Raw genomic sequence first — 20,904 nt, 5'->3', positions numbered from 1 at the left:
ACAACCAAAAACAACCTAGTGCAACAGGGGCAAAAGACTTGAATAGACATTTCTCCAAGGAATACATATGAATGGCCATTAAGCAAGTGAAAAGATGCTGAACACCACTAGTAATCAGGCAAACACTAATCAAAACTACAATGAGCTACCACCTCACACCCATCTGGATGGCTATTATCCAAAAACCAGAAAGCAACGAGGGCTGGTGTGGATGTGGGGGAACTGGAACCGTTAACACACTGTTGGTGGGGACGTAAAATGGAACATCCACTGTGGGAAACAGTATGCGGGTTCCTCAAAAAAAATCAAAAATAGAATTACCACATGACCCAGAAATTCCACTTCTGGGTTTATACTCAAAGAGGGTCTCAAAGAGATATTTGTCACTCATGTTCGCAGCAGCATTATTCACAGCAGCTTAAATGTGGGAGAAACTCAGGTGTTCATCAACGGGTGAGTGGACAAGTACAGTGTGGTGTGGTCACAGAATGGAAGGGGGACTAAATTGTGACACAGGCTACAACACGGACAAGGCTGAACGGCAGGCTGCTCGGCGAGGTGCGCTGGCGCAAAAGGACCAATCCCGTATGACTTCACTTCCAGGAGGTGCTCAGAGCCGTCAAAATCCTCGCGACAGGAAGTGGAATGCTGGTGGCCAGGTTTGGGGGAGGGCAAATGGGGAGGTACTGTTTAAAAGGCAGTGATTCAGTTTTACAAGATGAAAGGGGGACGGATGGCGGCAGCTGCAGCTGTGAACGTATTTAATTTCACTGAACTGAACACTTAGGAATGGTTACGATGCTACATTTTATGTTGTTATGTATTTTAATACAATTTCACAAAACAAAAAAGTACAAAAACGTGGAAAATGTGGCACTAAACAGACCACGGAAAGCACGCTTGTTCACAGCGTGAGCTGAAACAAGCAGGCAGAGCAGTGCCTACTCAGCCTCGTCTGGAACACGTGTTGGCAACCTGTGCACGTCTGCAAACGACTGTGAAAGGGCCCTGCGGACTGATGTTGGGTTACAAACAAACTGGATTGAGTTCACAAGCACAGAATCTGCGCAGGATGGGGACAGCTCATAAATGGAATCGTATAACACACGGCTCTTTCATCCACTTGGCGTTCTTTCCCATCGGCACTGCAGTCTGGACCCTTCAGTACCTTGTTCCTTTTCATGGCTGAATAATATCTCATTGGATGGATATACCACATTTTGTTTATCTATCCATCCACCACGGAAACATGTTTTCCATATCCTAGTACTTTGCTGAGGGGCTTTTACATCTATATTCATAAGGGATGTTGGTCTGTAGTTTTACTGTGGTGTCTTTGTGTGGTTTGGGAAGGGGATTAGTAAGTGGCAAACAAAGTCATTTTCCTAAACATCACTGTGGGTGTATTTCAACATCTATTAGAAGAATGACTCTTCATTTGTGATGGTCAAAGAATTTCCTCCTACAATACACATCAATGTACAGAAAGTTATTAACTACAGACCGGGTGTGGTTACAGTAAGATCATGAGCATGGCATGGCATTACTCAGGACCCATGCTGTAGGAAAAGGACGTGGGACTTGAGTGTCACCTCCAGAGGAACCTCAGCTCTGCCCCGCCCACGACGGACACCCCCTTTCACACGGTCAGCGAGTCTTTCCCGAACACGTAGGGCACCAGGATGGCTCCCGCTTGCCGCCGTCCACAGAAGCGCGACGCCCTTGCCTCTCCCACTGGGATGCAGTGTTTACAGTTGCACGCCATTGAGGAGAGTGAGAGGAGAGCCCCAGCTTCCCCAGTGATGGAGCGAGGGGCCAGCCTTTGGGAACATCAGGAACATTTTCCTCTCGGAGCCTGACAGTAGCCTGAGGTAGGTTCTCCCACTGTACAGATGAGAACGTTAGGGTCGGGGGTCGTAGAGCCGGTGAGAAGGTGCTGCGGGCAGGGCATGAACGCGGCTGCCTGCCGTCACCTAACAGAGAAAGGCAGGGGCTGGAGGCGAAGCCTGCACCCTTACAACACAGGACGGTTAGAAACCCTAAGGCAGCTAGTTAAACTCTGGGCTATTCCTCTGAGGCCAAGGGAAGGAGGAAAAGAGAATAATAAAGACAGGAGGCAGGGCCTGAGCCAGCAAGCTGAGCAGCAAAGCCGGCCGGGCGACCCGCGGAAGCTGGCACATCCCCGCCCGCGGCTTCCTGCCTCACCTGAGCTTCGGTGACTCGACAGCACAGGCTGCCAGTGTCCCTCGGGCGGCCCTCGCAAAGGGCAGGAGTGCCTGCGGCGGAGCTCCCGATGCAGCAGTACAGGGAGGCCTGCTTCCTGCACAGGTGCCAAAGCCCGTGTGCACGCCCGTCACTCACTCGGCCTCGCACCCGCTACTCACCCTTCCGCACCCTGTGAGACGACGCCACGCCCCGGGGTGGCCAGGGCGGAGCCATGGACGCGGGATCTGGACCCTGTGCCAGCCCTGGGCGCAACTGATGATACAACACAGAGAGAGCAGGATCAAGAGACGAGGGGATGGGGGGGGGGGGGACGGACGCAGGCCAGTGGAGACCAGGCCTTGCGGGGAGGGTGGGCGATACGCAGAGCAGCGGCTCCCGGCGGGCACAGCGGGTGCGGGTGCGGCCACAGCAGAGGGAAGGGGCAGCAGCGCGGGGGGGGGGGCGGGGGGGGGCACGGCCTGGGGCTGTGCGGGGCCTGAGGCCCCAGCGCCTCCGCAGGAGAGGGAAAGCCAGTTCCCCCAGGCCACCGTGAGGAAGTGCCAGCTGTGTTGACTTTCGGTACCACCAGCAGGACACCCAGGCTAAACAAGGGCCGCAGATGCAGAGCTTTCTGATCTAGCGCCAGGGAACCAGTCCGAAGTGAGGTCAGCAGATCCCCTGCTGCTCCTGGCTACACACTCCCTTCCAACACCACAGACAAGAGGACAGCGGCAGCCGGTGCTCAGAGCACGGCTCGGCGGGCGAGCGCCCTTCAAACACCGCCGCGCAAAGCGGGGACTCGGCCGGGGAGAGAGAGCCAGGCACCCGGGCCCGCACTTCGGCCTCCTGCGCTCTCACACTTACCAAGCCTGGCTCGGCCCCCCGCAGCCTGGAGGGCGCCCCGCCCAGCACGCTTGTGCTGCAGCTTCTCGTGTCCGCGAAGCTGCCCCACTGCCCCGGAGGCTAAGACCGTTCTCCGTCCTCCCCGTACGCCGGAAGTCCACGACGGCGAGCTCGGTGCCGCCACACCGCCCCCCCGGGGTGCTCAGCACTTGCCGTGGGTACAGAGGTCTGCTCAGGGAAGGCCGCGGCCAGAGCAATCGTGAGGTGCCTCTTTCTTTAACCTCAGGCCTCGCCTGCGGGTGGCCCTTTCCTTCAGTACGTTATGCAGAACCGTCAGGGTTCTCCCACGTTCAGAGACGATAAAACAAACCGAACACGCGGCTCTGAGACGTGACTCCACAGCAGGGTCCCCCACCGTTCGGCCGTTAACCTGTGTTAGTGACTTATTCTCACATAAAATGATATTGCTCTTGCTCACAGCAAAGCTAGGCCTTCAGAGCTAAAAGTTCACCAAAGTGACAGTCTAAAGCTAACATCTTTTTCAACCCTAAAAAGACAGTGGAAAACATATACTAACAACCTTAAGTTTCATTCTTGGGTTACTGGCTAATGCATCCAGTTAGAATACTGAAAACATCGATATTATTTTTCCTCGGCATTTAAAAATCATAAGTCAACACGATTTCAGGTGGAAAATGCAGCTTAAATATTGTTAAGCCTTTCTAGGAAATTAACGTTGCCCAAACAGGTGTTAATTTCTTTAGTCTCCCACCAAAGGCTGGAAAAGAGAGTAACGTATGTGGCTCTGAAATGAGAGACAAAATAGGAAAGTGCATTTATTTTTTACATGAGTGCCAAGCAAGCGCGGCGGCCCCGCCTCCTCGGTACCTCGTCTCTGGATGAAGACCCGGAGCAGGGGGCTGGCGCTGGAGACCGCCTTGCAGAAGTTGTCATCGTTGTTGATGGGCAGCAGGTCGCCGTGCACGTCCGCGTAGCCGATGGTCACCTCGGTGTTGGAGATGTGATGCGTGTGCACAACCAGCTTGTAGAAGTCTTCGAACTTTCCGGGCTTTTGACGGTCCAAGGAGAACCTTCGGAACTCGGCTCCAAACTACAACGAAATAGACAGCGGGTACGCGAACAGCAGGGAAAGGGCAGCAGAGCTGTGGCTTGTTCGCCTGACAAAGGAGCACTTCCAGAGCCTCCAGGAGGCCTGGGACACGGCTGCGAACGAACGAACGAACGAGCGGCACCCCAGTCCTCAGGGCTACGCCAGCCCAGAGGGGAGGGACCAGCTCACTCAGCATGGACCCCGTCCTGAGTGCGGGACAGGCGCTAGAGCTCAGTTTGTGGGGGGCCCTCACCTCATCTGAGGACGCTGGGGCGCATCTCCAGGCCCAGGCAACAGCACAACCCCGGGGCAGCCTTAGACACCCAAAGGTGGGAGGGAAGCAAAGGCCAGCTGCAACTTCTGAACTCTTTCCTAAGGGCAACGGGAAGTCCTGGAACAATTGTAATATTAAGGAAGGAAACAACTTGATATGATTTGCATTTTTAAAAAGACCAGGGCTTCCCTGGCGGCGCAGTGGTTGGGGGTCCGCCTGCCGATGCAGGGGACGCGGGTTCGTGCCCCGGTCCGGGAGGATCCCACGTGCCGCGGAGCGGCTGGGCCCGTGAGCCGTGGCCGCTGCGCCTGCGCGTCCGGAGCCTGTGCTCCGCAGCGGGAGAGGCCACAGCGGTGAGAGGCCCGCGTAGCGCAAAAAAAGACCAAATGGCTGCACTTCAAAAGGATCAGATGCTTCACAAATCTCTGGGACAGGAGCATGGATTCCGGACTGGCCAAAAGGCCAGAGCAGGTCTTTTCAAAACAGAGGCTATTTGGTGTCCTGTCGTAGGAAACATGCAGGGCCCACCTCCTTCCTGTCAGCCCCTGGCTCTGGCTCAGAGGCCCACAGAGCTGCCTGCAGACCTCCAGGCCACCTGCCAGGGGAGGACCCTCGGTCAGCTCCCATGGCCGGACTGTCCAGCGGTCTAAGGACACCGCCTGTTTGTTTGGCCTGGGGCTGCTGGCTTAGGACATGCTGTTGTTCCTCACTTGCCAAAGGGACCTTTATTCATCAGGCAGGACAGATTCTGTGCCCTTGGATATAGCTGACAACTATTATATTGGTTCCAAAACACACAAACATGAAATGTCTAATGTTTACACAAACTAATAGTTACATCATCTAGACATTACGTCAACTACTCAATGGCGATGCGACTCGAACCATACAGGTGTGAGTGGTTCTAAACTTTGGGGAGGCCTCAGAATCACCTGGAGGACCCCAGAGTTCTGGAATTGCCTGATTTGGAATGCAGCCAGGAATGTGCCTTTTTCACAAGTTCCCAGGAGAAGCTGATGGTGCTGGTCTGCAAAGCACACAGACAAAACCACAGATTTAAGGGGAATCAGTCTTCAGACCTCAACCCCCACAGATCTCTTAGAAACAGAGCCTCAGACCCCATTTCCCTTTTAAAAAGCAAAGGACAACACCCATCCTGCACTGCCCCAGGAACGAAAAACTTCAAGTTTGGGAAAGCCACCTTCGATGGCTAATCGAAACTGAAGCCAGGGCCCAGGGAGCCCTCTCCTCCGTCCCCTGCTGCTGCCAGAGACGCCTCCCCTTGAGACGGGGTCCCTCTCCCTCTACACACAGGGCAGACATCCCGGCCGGCAAAACTTTTCCAGACACAGGAGACAAGCAGACAACACAAGGTTAATGGGATTTTTCATAATCAGTTATCCAGTCACATCACGAATGCTCATTTCCATAGCAGTCAACCACCATCTTTCCAGGCTCATATATCTCACACATGCTGACTTCCAGAGCAATTAGCTTTTATCGGCATATGCCTTATTTTCACTAAATACACGAGAAGAGCTTCATCACGTCTAATGAAACCAGGTATTTTTGACTTTTACATGTAATTCTCAGTTGAATATTCCCCCAAACTGGACACAACACACTCACTTTCATGCAAGGGACACCAGGTAACTCTCCTCTCCCTCCTGCTAGACTTACGCCCGCATCCTGCAATTTCAGTAATGAGAAACAGCGTACGCATTAAATAAGTTAGTTCTGCAATGTTTTACTCCTAACTGCACTTGGTAATTAATTTCAGATGAAATTTAATGTTTCTCAGTTCTTTTAATAATTTTCCTCAAAATACATGTTAATTTGAAGTGCAAATGAGTTCTGACTTTTTCCTGACAGAAAGTCTGATTTCCGTTGGATAAAGAGGCTGGCTTTGTCCATCCAGTTATACGTTGAATATGCTTCATATGCTGAATGAGTTCCACAGTTGGGCAAAGAGAGGTGTGAAATGTGATATGATAAAAGCATTTTTTCAAGCTGCTTCCTATTGTGGCAAAATATACATAAAATTCACCACCTTAACCATTCTTAAGTGTACCATTCCGTGGCATTAAGTACATTCACCCTGTTATACAACCATCACCGCCATCCGCCTTAACTCTTTATCTTGTAAAACTGAAAGTCTATACCCGTTAAGCAATAACTACCCATTTCCCTGCCCCCCAGACCCTGGCAACCACCACTGTGCTTCCTCTCCCTCCTCCCCCCCCCATACACACACACACACACACACACACACACAGACACCCACACCATATATATATATGCACATAATTCTTTATCAGGCATGTGCTTTGTCAACATTTTCTCCCATTCTGTCTTTTACTCTGTGGATCTGGGTCCTTTAAGTAACCAGGGTGCTGGGAGGGAAAGCTGGACTTTTGATACAGTTCTGTAACTTACTTCCTAACCTAGGTCAGGCACAGTTAAGGAAAGTTTTTCTTAAAACTCTCCTTAGTAAGTTTCGAACTTCATTTGAAATTGGTAATGGAGTGAGCCATTTTACGGGTCTGATTATCGGATAACAGGTGAAAGGGTGAAGCTCAGCGGTCACACTTTCGTGAGTCCTGCCGTGTGGGAACCCAGTCCAGTGAGAAGCTGAACACCTTAAAGGGGTGGTGAGTCTCCAGTGAACTTCAGTGTTGGTTCAGGCATTTCATAGGGATCCCTCTACCTTAATGCAGGGCTCTCCAAATGTCACATATCCCCTCAAGAGGTTTGGAAAACCTACCACTATGAAGAGGATAATATACTTTTAAGTTGGCATCTAAATTCTTCATAATAAAAATAAATAGTTGCAAAGGATATAATTTCCAGCATGCTGTAAATATTTCATTTAAAAATATTTTATCATATGATCTTTTAAATATAGTCAGTGAAATCTAAATGCCATAGCGATTTGATACTACTATCATGCATTTTAAAATAGAATGAACAAGCTCTTTTATAACAATCAGAAATTCAACAAGGATGAGAAACCCCTGCTTGCCACAACTAGAGAAAGCCCATGCACCACAACGAAGACCCAACGCAGCCAAAAAAAAAAAAAAAAAGAAAGAAATTCAACAAGGTTCCTTTTTCTCTTTGATCTCTTGTTTCCATTGCACTGCTCCAAGAGAATTTAACCCTGATATTTTATACTAATAATTTATGCTTGATTACCCTATCACTCTTTTCTACAACAAAATTAGATAAACATTTTCCCCAAGGCCATAAGGCTCTCTTTGTGAAAAGTATTTCAAAGTTGTTTCTAATGGGTATAGAGTTTTAGTTTTGAAAAACGGAAAGTGTTCTGGAGTGGATGCACAACATTGAGAATGTAATTAACACTACTAAAGTGTACACTAAAAAATGGCTGAGATGGTAAATTTTATGCGTGTGTATTTTATCACATTTCTAAATCAATTAATATAAACAAAAATAGATTTTTACAGTAAAAGTTTCTAGATGGAGGCATTACAATGATTAAATCAAGTTGGAACATAGTTATAAAACTTGAGAAATAATTATTAGCCTTCCAAAGTAAACATTTAAAAAATCTTTTGTTTAATAGAAAGTATTTATTGCTAAATGAGGCAAGGGTAGCATCGATTCTTCTGCTGTTTCCTGTTGTGGTGGTGTTGGCACTGAGAGGCTTTTTCACCTGAAGGAGGACATAGGCACAGAGATGCTCAGCCCTGTGACTCTCACCAAGTCCTGGGCCAGAAGGAACCACAGAGCAGCCTATCATTAGAATTATTTCAAACAATCTATTAGCTGACAATTCAATTAGGACCACTTTCAAGTTTGTTGAAAACAAAGAACTGGAAAATACTTGACTTGGAAGATTTATTGCCCGGTCATTAGAGCCACATTCACTTTTTCAATTTCTGGCAACTATACCAAGCATTGTACGACAATGAATTGTGCCGGCTAATTCCTTCATTTAGAGGCAACCTGTCTGATCTGATAGAATAGGGAAGTAAAAATATAAAATTAGTACCACATGCCAACATTTTTAAAAAATAAAATAGTTTTGTCATAATAAAGTTGGACCCTTACCTAACACCATTACAAAGATTAACTCAAAATGGATCCATGAACTAAACGTAAGGCCTAAAACTATAAAATTCTTAGACAAAAACATAGGGCAAAAGTTTCAGTCCATGAGGTTTGATAATGAGTTCTCGATATGACACCAAAGGCACAGGTAACAGAATTAAAAAAATAGACATTGGACTTAAAAACTAAATTTTGTGTATCAAAGGATACTATCCACAGAGTAAAAAGGCTTTAAACAGTGATAAATACAGTCGTACCTCTGTATCAGCAGAAACTTAAGAAGCTCAAGTCCCTTATAAAATGCCACACTATATGCATATAACCTATGCACATGCCCCACCCCCCATACTGTAAATCAACTCTAGACGACATATAATACCTAATACAATGTAAACACTATGTAAATAGCTGTTAATACGATGTAAATAGTGGCCAGTGCACACCAAATTCAAGTTTTACTTTTTGCAAATTTCTGTAATTTTTATTCTGAATATTTTCTATCCACCGTTGGTTGAATCCACGGATGCAGAACCTGTGGATACTGAGGGTCCACTGTATTCAGAATATATAAAGAATTCCTAAGCAAAATGTTATTCAGCCTTAAAGAGAAAAATTCTGGCATTTGCTACAGCATGGGACCTTGAGGACACTATGCTCAATGAAATAAGTCAGTCATAAAAGGACAGTACTGTATGATTCCACTTATATGAGGTACTCAGAGTCGTGGCATACAAAATACATGTCCATGTGTCCATAATGACATAATAAATGGTGAATAAATAAATGGGAGAGAAGAGACAGATCTCCCATGCAGAACACCAAATAATTTATGTAGATACACCACCTTCAAGGAGGTAGAACATAACTCCTAAAGTGTAGGCTGCACACAGAGTTCATTCCAAAGAATACAGTGTGGAAAGGGAGAGAAAGAAAACTTTAAGTGGAGAAATCTGGCAAACATTCTCAGCCAGGTCGTCAAGGTCAACATCAATAGTGATAAGCCATGTCGACAGCATGTACTCTTGATGTGATGTGATGAAAATGGCACTTTACCTCTGTGGTCTTCCTCCCCAAAACCTATAGTCCCAGTATAATAATGAGAAACACAACAGACAAATCCCAACCGAAGGACAATCCACAAAGTATCTGCCCATTACTCCTTCAAACTGCTGAGGTCATTGCTTGAGCTGCTACAGCAAAATACCATAGACTGGGTAGTTTAAACGACAGATATTTTTTCCTCACAGTTCTGGAGGCTCGGAAGTCCAGAATCAAGGTGCTGGCAGATTCAGTATCTGGTGAGAGCTCTTTCCCTGATTTGCTGATGGTCGCCTTCTTGCTGTGTGTCCTCACATGACGGAGAGTTCATGCATCTTTTCCTCTTTTTATAAGGACATTAATTCCATCATGAGGCTTCTACCTTGATAACCTAATCTAACCCTAATTACCTCCCAAAGGCCTCATACCTCCAAATACCTACAGTCAAATTGGGGATTAGAGCTTCAACATATGAACTGAATTCAACATTCAATTCATTCAATTCAGAGGTAATAAAAAACAATTAAAGTCAGAGAAATTGTCATGGTCAAGAGGAGCCTAAGGAGACATCACACAAATATGATGTGGTATCCTGTACAGGATTTTGAAACATTAGGCTAAAAAGAATACTAGGTGAGAACTAAGGAAAAATAAAGTATGTATTTCATTTAAATGTATCAATATTTACAGACTATAAGATTTTATTAGATTTTATTTTATGAACATTAGACGTTAATAACAGAGGAAACTAGATGTGGCCCATATAGGGAAACTCTCTGTACTATCTTTGCAACTTTTCTGTAAATCCAAAGTTGTCCTAAAATTAAAAGTTTATTTTTTAAAAGTATGACAAGGGAATACTACTGATAACTGTGTATCAACAAATTTGATAACCGAGATGAAAAGGACAAATCGCTAGAAATACACAGATTACCAAAACTGACTCAAGGTATTAAACTTATTGCAAGGTATTTATTTAGTAATTTTCAAACTGCCTACAAAGAAAAGCTGATGCCCATTTGGCTTCACTGGAGAATTCTAGTAAACATTTACAAAAATAATACCAATCCTTCACAAATCTTCTAAAAAGTAAAAGAGGGAGGAACATTTTCCAACTTATTCTATGAAGTCAGTATTACCCTGGCAAAGCCAGAAAAAAAGACATTACAGGAAAAGAAAACAACAAATCAATATCCACTGTGAATAGAAACACAGAAACTCTCAACAAAATACTAGCAAGCTATATCCAGCAAAGGACTATATAAAAAGGACAATACAACATGACCAGTGAGATTTATCACAGGAACACAAGGTCACCTAAAAATCAATGTAGTATATAATAGCAATAAAGAGCAAAGCCACGTGATCTTCTCAATAGATGCAGAAAGAGCATTTGACAAAATCCAACACCTTTTAATGATTTACAATACTCAATGAATTAGGAATATAAGGGGACTTCTTCACCCCGATAGAGGGCATCTGAGAAAACTCATATGTAACCTCTGGAAATTAAGAAAGGAGACCTCAAATAAAATTACAGTCAGGAATGACCTGTAGAGGGCGCTCTCACGCATTCTCACTCACCATCATCTGCATGCCCTGAACTTCATGTGTATGCCCCACAGGAAGAAGCAGACCTTGCACTCCCAGACAGGAAGTGACTACATCACTATCCCAAAGGAAGAATTTCTCCTTGCTCAGCAACAGTTCAGCCAATGAGAAACATCACAGCTCGACCAAGGAGAAGCCATCACCATCCTGAACTCCTACCTTCCTCCAGTGAACTTTCATTGAGAACAACCCCTGCAGCTTCCCCATCTTCCCCATAAAAGCAGACTCCCTTTGTTCTCTGGACATGCCTGTGGTTTGCCATAGACCGCAGGTCTCAAACTGCAATTTTTTTGCTGTTCCCAAACAAACCCTATTTGTTGGTAAAATAACTGATTGTTTTAGGTTAACACCTCATACTTAACGGTTAAAGACAGAATGATTTCACCCTGAGATAAGGAACAAGAAAAGAATTTCCACTTTCACATCTACAGTTTAACACTGTTCTACAGGTTCTACCCAGGGCACTTAGGGAAGACAATAAAAGACATCCAGATTGGAAAGGAAGAATTAAAAATATGTCTGTCCCCATCTGATATGTTCTTACATGTAGAAAGTCCTAAGGAATCTGGAAGAATTAATTATTAGACCTAATAGATGAGTTAAGCATGGGGCAGGATACAGTATCAACACACAAATATAAATGTACTTATGTACGCTAGCAATGAACAATCTGAAAATGAAATTAAGAAAATTTCACTTACAATCGCATCAAAAAGGATTAAAGTATTCAGGAATAAATCTAACAAAAGAAGTGAAAGACTTGTACACTGAAAACTACAGAATAGTGTACAGAATATTGTTGAAAAATTAAAGAAGACCTAAATAGTGTAAGCACGTATATGGACATCTAAGAAGGACAAAACAAGACAGCTTTTGATTCATAAAGTAAGACGACTGGAATATTAGTCATCCTGCTCTTCATTTCTAACACATTAACAACAATTCCCCGATGAGTTCCCATTTTGTCAAATATTTTTCTCAAAGTTATCGGCAGATGTCTCCAGGGAGCAGATAGCTACCTATGGCATGAAAGGAAGGGGGGAGGGAAGGAAAAAAGATATTCAATGCTTATGAAGTGCAAGACTTAATACTGTTAAGATGGCAATAATCCCCAACTTGACTGCAAATTCATTCCAAGCCCTATCAGAATCCTAGCTGCCCTTTTGCAGTAATTGGCAAGCCGTTCCTAAAATTTATATGGAAATGCAAGGGACCCAGAAAATCCAAAAGATTCTTGAAAAAGAAGAACAGGGAGGACTCACACTTCTTAATTTCCAAACTTACAGACGAATGCTGGCAAAGAAGTAGACATATAATCAATATTATAGAATTGGGAGTCCAGGAAAATAACCCTCATATGTGTGATCAGTTGATTTTTGACAAGAATACTAAGGCAATTCAGTAGCGGAAGAGAATAGTCTTTTCAACAAATGGTGCTGAGGCAAAATCTGATACAGGCAAAACAATGAAGTTGGACTCCTACCTCCTATCATGTACAGCTAAACTAAAATTGGATCACAGACGTAAATGTGAGGGCTAAAATTATAAAACTCTTAGAAGAATACATAGGATTAAATTCATTACTTCACTTAGGCAATGATTTCTTCGATATGACAGTAAAAGCATAAGCAACAAAAGAATAAATTAGATAAATGGGCCTTCATCAAAACTGAAAATGTTGTGCATCAACTAAGTGAAAAGATAATCTACAGACTGGGAGGAAAAGGATGCAAATCATACACAATGTACTTGTACCAAAAATATATAAAGACCCCTTAAAACTCAACAATGAAAAGACAAACAACCCTATTAAAACGGGCAAAGGGGCTTCCCTGGTGGCGCAGTGGTTGAGAGTCCGCCTGCCGATGCAGGGGATGCGGGTTCGTGCCCCGGTCCGGGAGGATCCCACGTGCCGCGGTCCGGGAGGATCCCACGTGCTCACGGCTGGACCCGTGAGCCGTGGCCGCTGCGCCTGCGCGTCCGGAGCCTGTGCTCCGCGACGGGAGAGGCCGCGACAGTAAGAGGCCCGTGTACAGAAAAAAAAAAAAAAACGGGCAAAGGACTTGAACAGACGTTTCCCCAAAGAAGATATACACACAGCCAATAAACACATAAAAAGATGCTGCACATCATTAGTCATTAGGAAAATGCAAATCAAAACTGTAATAAGTCACCATTTCATCCACTATGATGACTACAATAAAAGAGATAGACGGACAGGGAGTTCCCCGGCGGTCCAGTGGTTAAGACTCCACGTTTCCACTGCAGGGGGCATGTGTTAGATCCCTGGTCAGGGAACTAAGATCCCACATGCCATGAGGTGCAGCCAGAAAAAAAAAAAAAAAGAGGTAGATGACAATGTGTTGGTAAGAATGTGGAGTCTGAACTCTCTCATACATTTCTGGTTGGAATATAAAATATGTGTCTGTTTTGGTAATCAGTTTGGCTCCTAAAACTGTTGAACAAAGAGTTGCCATGTGGCCCAGAAATTTCACCCCCAGGTATGTACCCAAAATTAATGAACACATAAAAACTTGTACTTGAATGTTCACAGCAGCATGGCTCACAATAGCCAAAGAGTGAAAACTATGCAAATGTCCATCAACTGACGAACGGGTAAACAAGAAGTGGCATATACGCTTATTAGTGAGTATCACTCAGTCATAATAAGGAACGAAGTATGATATATGCTGCGACAAATTTGAACCTTGAAAACATTATGGTTAATGAAAGACGTCAGACACATAAGACCATATACTGTATGATTCTATCTATATGAAATGCACAGAATAGGCAAATTCATAAAGAGAGTAGACTAGTGGTTTCTAGGGACTAGATGTAGAAAGGAATTGAGAATGGCTGCTAATCGGTACGGGGTTTCTTTTTGGGGTGAAGAAAATGTTCTAAAATTAAATAATGGTAACGATTGCACAGCTCTGTGAAAATACTAAAAACTACTGAATTTACACTTTAAAGGTGGGAATTTTATTTATATAAATTACAGCTTACAGAGCTGTGTTTTGTTTTTTTTTTTTTTTTTGCGGTATGCGGGCCTCTCACTGTTGTGGCCTCTCCCGTTGCGGAGCACAGTCTCCGGACACGCAGGCCTAGCAGCCATGGCTCACGGGCTTAGTTGCTCCGCGGCATGTGGGATCTTCCCGGACCAGGGCACGAACCCGTGTCTCCTGCATCGGCAGGCGGATTCTCAACCACTGCGCCACCAGGGAAGCCCCAGAGCTGTGTTTTTAACTTTCACTTCAAAGAATAATTTTTTTTTAAACCGCCAATTGAAGGGTTATTGGCAGTTGCGTTGAGAAATATGGAAACCCCGGAAGACGGTGGTGGACTGGCTGGTGCACACGGAGGTTCTGCTTTTGCCCCAGGAAATCCCAAGAGACCAAGGGTCCAAGCCTGGGCCGCCAGCACACCTCAGTTTAGACGAAGAAGACTTACAAAGAACTCAGGGAAGCCCCGCCCCCGCCCCTCCCCGCCCCGCCGCCATTACTGCTGGCCCGTGCAAAGGAGAACAGGATGTGAGCCTTCGTCCCAGCTCGTAGGGCAAGATTTTCCAGTTCGAATTGGTCCAACAGCGTAGAACTGGTAGGGAAGACAGAGGGCAGGCACTCTGAACAGGGCAGAACTTGCCTCCTTCACACGCCCATCTCCACCCTGACCCCAGACTGCAAAAGTCCCTCAATTCCTCTCATCCAACTGAGAAGCTAAAACTTCATATGAATGATGTTTTTGGAGCCACAAGGCTCTGGCAATACAAATGTATTTTCATCATTCAATGCCACGTGACTCCAAGGTTAGTTCATTACCATTACCATAATCATCTCTTACTTTCCAGGTTAAAAATATTAAAAACGTAAAATTTTCTTTTTCTGGATACCTCAGGAGTTCTCTCTACAGTTATCCACATGTTTAAACAAATCCCTTTTGTATGGAAACATATTTAATTCGGAGCGCGAAAGGCTCATTTGGTGTGCACTGCAAGTCTTGTTAGCTGTCTCCACGCCCACAACTAAGTCATAAGCTTTCCGCGGTGGAAGTGCACTTCCAAGCTCCTATGCTGAGGGTCTCAGAGAGAGAGAGAGATTTGCCCAAAGCCATAGAGCGACTTGATTCCAGGCTGGAAATAAACCCCATTTCCTCACTCTGGTCCTGTGTTCCACCTGCAGCACTAAGCTGCTGCCACTTCAAGCCAACCAAAAAGCTCATTCTTTTTACAACTGAAATCACGGTCCCAGGTTTCATCTTAAACTCACTTAGCTACTATTTACTTAAAAACTCTAAAATGGCACATTTTTGATAATTAAGATGCAGCTCTGGCTTAATTTTATTCCCAAAGAAACTGAGTCTGAGTAAAGCAGCTGCCATCCTCCTGGGGTCTAACATCAAAGGCAAGGAAGGGTAGGAGGATTATAAATGGTACTGTCTTCTCACTTAGGTCCTTTCCCACTGTTGCCTTTCTAACTAGCGAGGGCTCCTAGGGCCTGAACCCCAGCCATGTCCCTCGACGGCCCCATGGGGGGCCAACCAATCACCGTTTCCATCCGTTGGGGAAAGGCTGTGAGGGGTAAAGGTGCACCCGTGGCTGTGTCTCTAACAGCTGACTGGGGGCACGAAATGCACCACACTACTGTTCCTTTCAAGCTGCCCCCTCCTAGATGTACGCAGCTAAAACCCAGAAGCGAAGGTGCTCTTGGTCACTCCGCCAGCGTCCGAGTCAACTACCCCCAAGCCCCAGCTCACCTCCCCTTTCAGGTTGGCTTTCACAAAAAAGGGGACTTGAACTTTAAGGACAAAGGTCTGTAACTCTGAATTTCTATCCTCCTTCATCATTTCCTTAAGATACTCTGCTGTTTTTAAAAAAGCATCCTTTCCTCTCCCGCATGCAACTCACGGTAACCTTCACCTCAGGGGCCATCAGAAAAGCCGGCTGCACGTGCCCGTGAACACAGTCACTCTGGAGAAAGCAGCAAGATTCGTGCTGGACCGAAAGAGAAGCGGAAACTCCAAGGGCTGGTGTCTGGGAGGACACTTGAGGTGACACTGGAGCCCAGGGCTCACTGTCCCGTGGCCGTTCCGGTCCTACCTGGGCCGGGAGGGACAGCTGACTGAGAGAGCTCTGCACTGGGGGAGAGGATGCTCCTCCAGGCTTCTCCAACATGAGTGCTTTTTAAACAATTAGGATCACACAGTTTGGTACATTTATCTTTATGGTTTGGATGGGACAGAACCACACAGCTCAAAATTCAAAAGGGATCCCAGCCACCCAGTGTCCCCTCCACAGGAACCAATGATTTCAGTCGTATGTGCCTTCCTGCATGTAAAAGCAATATCTGTGACTTGTATCCACATTCCCTCTTTTTTAAACAGCAGCATACTGTATGCGCTGGTCTACTCTACGCATTTTCCACTTATCTGCTGTACTTGAAAAACATTCTTTTACTGAATGCGTGTGGTCCTATGAGGCAGGTGTCTCGAACTTGCACGTCATCTGGCTCCTGGCTTGTAAGGTGCCCACAGGCACGTGAGGAGGTATTGTCAGACTCACCAGGCAAGGCCAGAGGAGCCAGGCATTAAGGAGGAGTCTTTACCTGTTGAAATCTGCTTAGTAACTGAGTCACTTATAAGCTACCCCCCAAACCCCAAGCAGCCACAAACTTTCAATTACCATACGAGTGAGGGCACGAAACTGCCACCAGACCACAAGCCCGTGAGCACAGGGTCTGGTTGCTGCAGCCTAGCACGGTCCCTGATATACAGTAAGCACTCACATCTTTATTGAATTAATGAAAGAAACCTGTGTTAACCAGTTTCAAAATAAAACTCTATAAGCGGACATTACCGGACAAAACAGGAATGCAGCGGATGTGAGCACGGAGTCACGAAGCAGGCCCCGCGCCTCACGCCGGCCCTGCCACATCCCAGCAACCTGAAGCCGAATGCGAGCCTGCCCCTGCCCCCCACGTGTCAGCACAAAAGTGAAGACATCTTCACCAGCAAAGGCACTGTTTTCAATGAATATCTGCAAAGGGCTGTGACCTGGCAGGTGTCACACACTCCGGCTGTGCCTTCGCTTCAGAGGGCACAGCTCAACATCAAGTGCCAGTTTTAGGACACAGAGGCTCAGGGGGTCTCCGTTAGACCCAGTGGCTGCCTGAAGGCGTGCCCTCCACTAGAGACCACGCGGCGGGCACCCTGCATTTGCGGCAGGAAGGCAAACCCCGAGCCTCTAGGCCTCTCCCACCACTGCCGGCCCCACACCCTCCCTGCAGCAGAACTGACTCTAGAAAGAGGAGAACATCCCAGAAGCATCGTTTGCTTTTGCCCCTCCCTTTCACAAGAGAGGCCCCAAGAACCACCAGGACACTTTTACAAAAGTGTCGTTTCATGTGACATGTGTCTCTTCATTCATGTGAACTCACTCCTCCAAACTACCAAGTAGGAACTTTTTTTTTTTTCTTTTTTGATGTGGACCATTTTTAAAGTCTTTACTGAATGTTACAATATTGCTTCTGTCTTACGTTTTGGTTTGTTGGCCTCGAGGCGTGTGGATCTTAGCTCCCGGACCAGGGATAGAACCCACACCCCCTGCACTGGAAGGTGAAGTCTTAACCACTGGACCACCGGGGAAGTACCCCAAGGAGGAACTTATTCATTGAAAAATCATTTTCATGAGCTGGACTTTATAGCTGCAAAAGGAAAAATGTGGTCTCCACTTTATCCCCACTGACCCTGGCATAGAGCAGGCGCTCAAAGTACATCTGCTGAGCGGACAACTAGTAATAAGGTATGGCCCCTGCTCTCACTCACACAGAGAACATCCATGGAGAGGTTCCAAGAAGCAGGTACGACCCCTCACGCCGGGGCACGTGAGTGAACAAAACAGAAAAAATGTCTGCCCTCGTGAGACTTACAGACTAGTGGGGAGGACAGACAGCAAACAGTAAAAATAGTGAATAAGTAGATCCTATAGTGTGTTAGAAAGTTGGTACGTGCCATGGGGAGAAGGAGAGAAGAGTGAGGACATGGGCTGACGGAAGCCACGTCTTTTCCATAACCTGCAGGAAGCTACATAGGAGCACAGACCGTGGCGGCTCAAAGGCCTGCTGGATCCCTTCCACAGGGTCTGGACAGGTCGCCTGAGCGCTACAGCTCTCTGGGCTTCAGTTACCCCATCTGTAGGATGGAGCTACTGTAAGGTTTTATGCCCGCAGAGCGGCTTAGCTGCTTCTGATCACTGTAACAATTTAGCAATTACCATGAAAGCAGTACTTTCCTTGAAAAATCTTCCCGGCTAGACTCTTCCCAGGGATCCTGAGACTGCCCTAATCTTGAAGGACCAAGGAGGATGCTAGATGCTAAATCTTCTCACCCCAACACCCACTGACTGCTCCCTGGCAGGGGCCTGGGGCTGAAGCACCCAGGACTCCTGGGCTCATTTTCCTATTGTAAAATGTTGTGTTTATCTTGAAGACACTCCTGAGGGTTATCCAGGGGGCTACTATGTTCTTCCACACACGAACGACCCCTTATAAGTAAAGTCTGTCTCACAACGCAGACTTAAAACGATGCACACCTTCTGAGCCGCTCACTGCAGGAAGCGACCCAGCCCAGCACCCTGGACCCTGCGGTAGAGGCTCCGCCCCCAGGCGACCCCGGCCCGACAAGGCACCACCTCCTACCAAGGCCGCCACCCCGGCCTCTCAGGTGGGAGCAATCGCAGGAGATCATCAGAAGCACAGGTAGATTCTGATGGAAAATCTTCATCAAAATATGGTGAAAAACAGAAACTGTAAAAGCTCGTCAAACAGGTGAAGAACGCGCACAGGATGAAACATGGTGAAGCCAGCAGAAGTGCTGTTTTCGTGCCAAGAGGCCTTTACGACATGGAAAGTGGAAAAAACCCCACAACCCAAGGGTAAATCCACAGTGTGATCCCAGTCAGGTTGAAAATTACCTGGGTGCAACACAGAACCAAGCAGCCAGGCCCCACCCCGGGCCTGGGACTCCTGCCTAAGCCAAGAGCCCAGGGAGCCGTGCACACCTGGCCCTCCTCCGCCAGTGAAGCCAGGCTCTCTGGGCTGGGCCCAGACACAGGGAGGTCTACAATGTTCTAGCTCCTGCTCAAGGTGTGTTCCCTGAACCAGCAGCTCCAGCATCACGTGGAACCTGCTGGAGACGCAGGACCTCAGGCCCCAGGGAATCAGAATCTGCATTCCAACAAGATCCCCGGTAACCCAGGTGCACACTAAAGTCTCAAAAGCAGTGTCATCAACATCCCCGTAAGCATCTTGCCAGTAACCACTATGGGCCACTTTCTAGTGCTCATTCATTCACTCAACAAGATTTCACCGAACGCCCGACACGGCCCGGGCCCTGCGCCCGTGACGAGCGTCTTCGTGAGGCTGATGGTTTAGCTTGAGAGTCCAACACTGACATGTTGGACGGTAATCACACGTGCAGATGTGTAGTGACAGAGTGAGAAACGTCAACAAAGAAGCGGCATGACACAGGCCCTGGTTTAAACGGCGTGCGTGAGGAAAGCGACAGACGGAGAAGGGGCTGCAGCACATGACCCACACGTGGCCCGAACGGGCTCCCAACAGCCCAGGCACCGGCGGGGCGGTGTGGGGGGGGGGGCTCACCGTGTGCTCCAGGAGGCCGCCGGGGTAGCCCTGCGGGCTGTGACCTCCCATGTCCTGCTCTTCATCGGGGTGCGTCCTGCAGTCACAATCAACCCGACATCCCAACCATAAAGGACCCCAGGAGCGTACATTCCTAGGGAAAACGCCGGCACCTCAGGACCGTTTCAGGACGGGACCGAGGAGCACGTGTACACAAGCACGCCATGCGGAGACCTCCATTCACGGGATGCTCAGGCAGCATGGGCTGTCGTCCTAACGAGGCATTTGTCGGAGCGGGGGACCTGCCATGGGACGACCTCCTGGGCTGACAGGCTGGGACAGTTTAAAATCGGGCCACAGACCTGTGAGCCAGAGGGGGTGGAGCCGACAGCGGAGCCTGGCCCCTTGCTGTGCCCCGCCCACCCACCTCGATCCACAGCAGTGATGGCGCAGCTGTGAGCACCTGCAGAACTGCTCAGACAGGCATCAGCTCCTGCATGAGGCTGCCGGACAGCTGCTGGGGACTGAGAACCCACTGCACTTGTGGTCACCTCTGTGAGCCCCACCTGGGCTCCAGACAGGCGGGCACACACCCCTCTGCTCACGAATGCGTGACGGGCACCGTGGACCCAGTACTGCTAAATGTAGGGGTGGGGCAGCGCTGACAGTGGAGGACAGAGAGATTTAGCAATCTGGCCTGTGGTCCCCGCCTGGCAGGGGTTTCCACCGTGGTAGGGAAGGTGTGGTGGGCGCCGAGCTTTGCTCGCACGCTCTATGTGACCCTAACAGCGACCCTGAGGGGTCACTGTTCCCATTTTACAGACCAGGAGACTGAGGCCTGGAAGGATTTCATAACAGTGCACGGGTACAAGGATAGCAAATGAAGGAACTGAGGCTAATACAGGGGAGAATTTAAACAACACCTAAAGAGTGCCCATGGAGCGGGTGAGAATTCCAAGGGACAGGGACGCCCTACGTGGGAAGGGACGGCCCCCAGACCAGCTGACAGCGTGGACAAAGGGGGGCCGTGGTGGGGCTAGCAGCACGAACCGGAGCCGGGCTGCTCTAGAAGCTGGCGGTAAACGTGCAGGGAGACCCTGGTGTTGAGGTGG

The 20,904-nt window shown here is 47.5% G+C and overlaps 1 protein-coding gene across 2 annotated transcripts in view; it reads right to left on the bottom strand.

Annotated features, from left to right (window-relative positions):
• Positions 1-20,904, bottom strand: part of PARD6G (par-6 family cell polarity regulator gamma) — a 100,402-nt gene that overhangs the window by 66,666 nt on the left and 12,832 nt on the right. For both annotated transcript variants that reach the window (XM_067014286.1, XM_059040486.2), the window contains one exon: positions 3,937-4,159. In XM_067014286.1, the coding sequence (XP_066870387.1) occupies positions 3,937-4,159 (223 nt within the window). The remainder of the gene's footprint in view (positions 1-3,936; positions 4,160-20,904) is intronic.

The sequence above is a fragment of the Kogia breviceps genome, chromosome 15 (genome assembly GCF_026419965.1).
Source record: "Kogia breviceps isolate mKogBre1 chromosome 15, mKogBre1 haplotype 1, whole genome shotgun sequence".
Taxonomy (NCBI): Eukaryota; Metazoa; Chordata; class Mammalia; order Artiodactyla; family Physeteridae; genus Kogia; species Kogia breviceps.
This window is presented reverse-complemented; position numbering and strand designations above follow the sequence as displayed.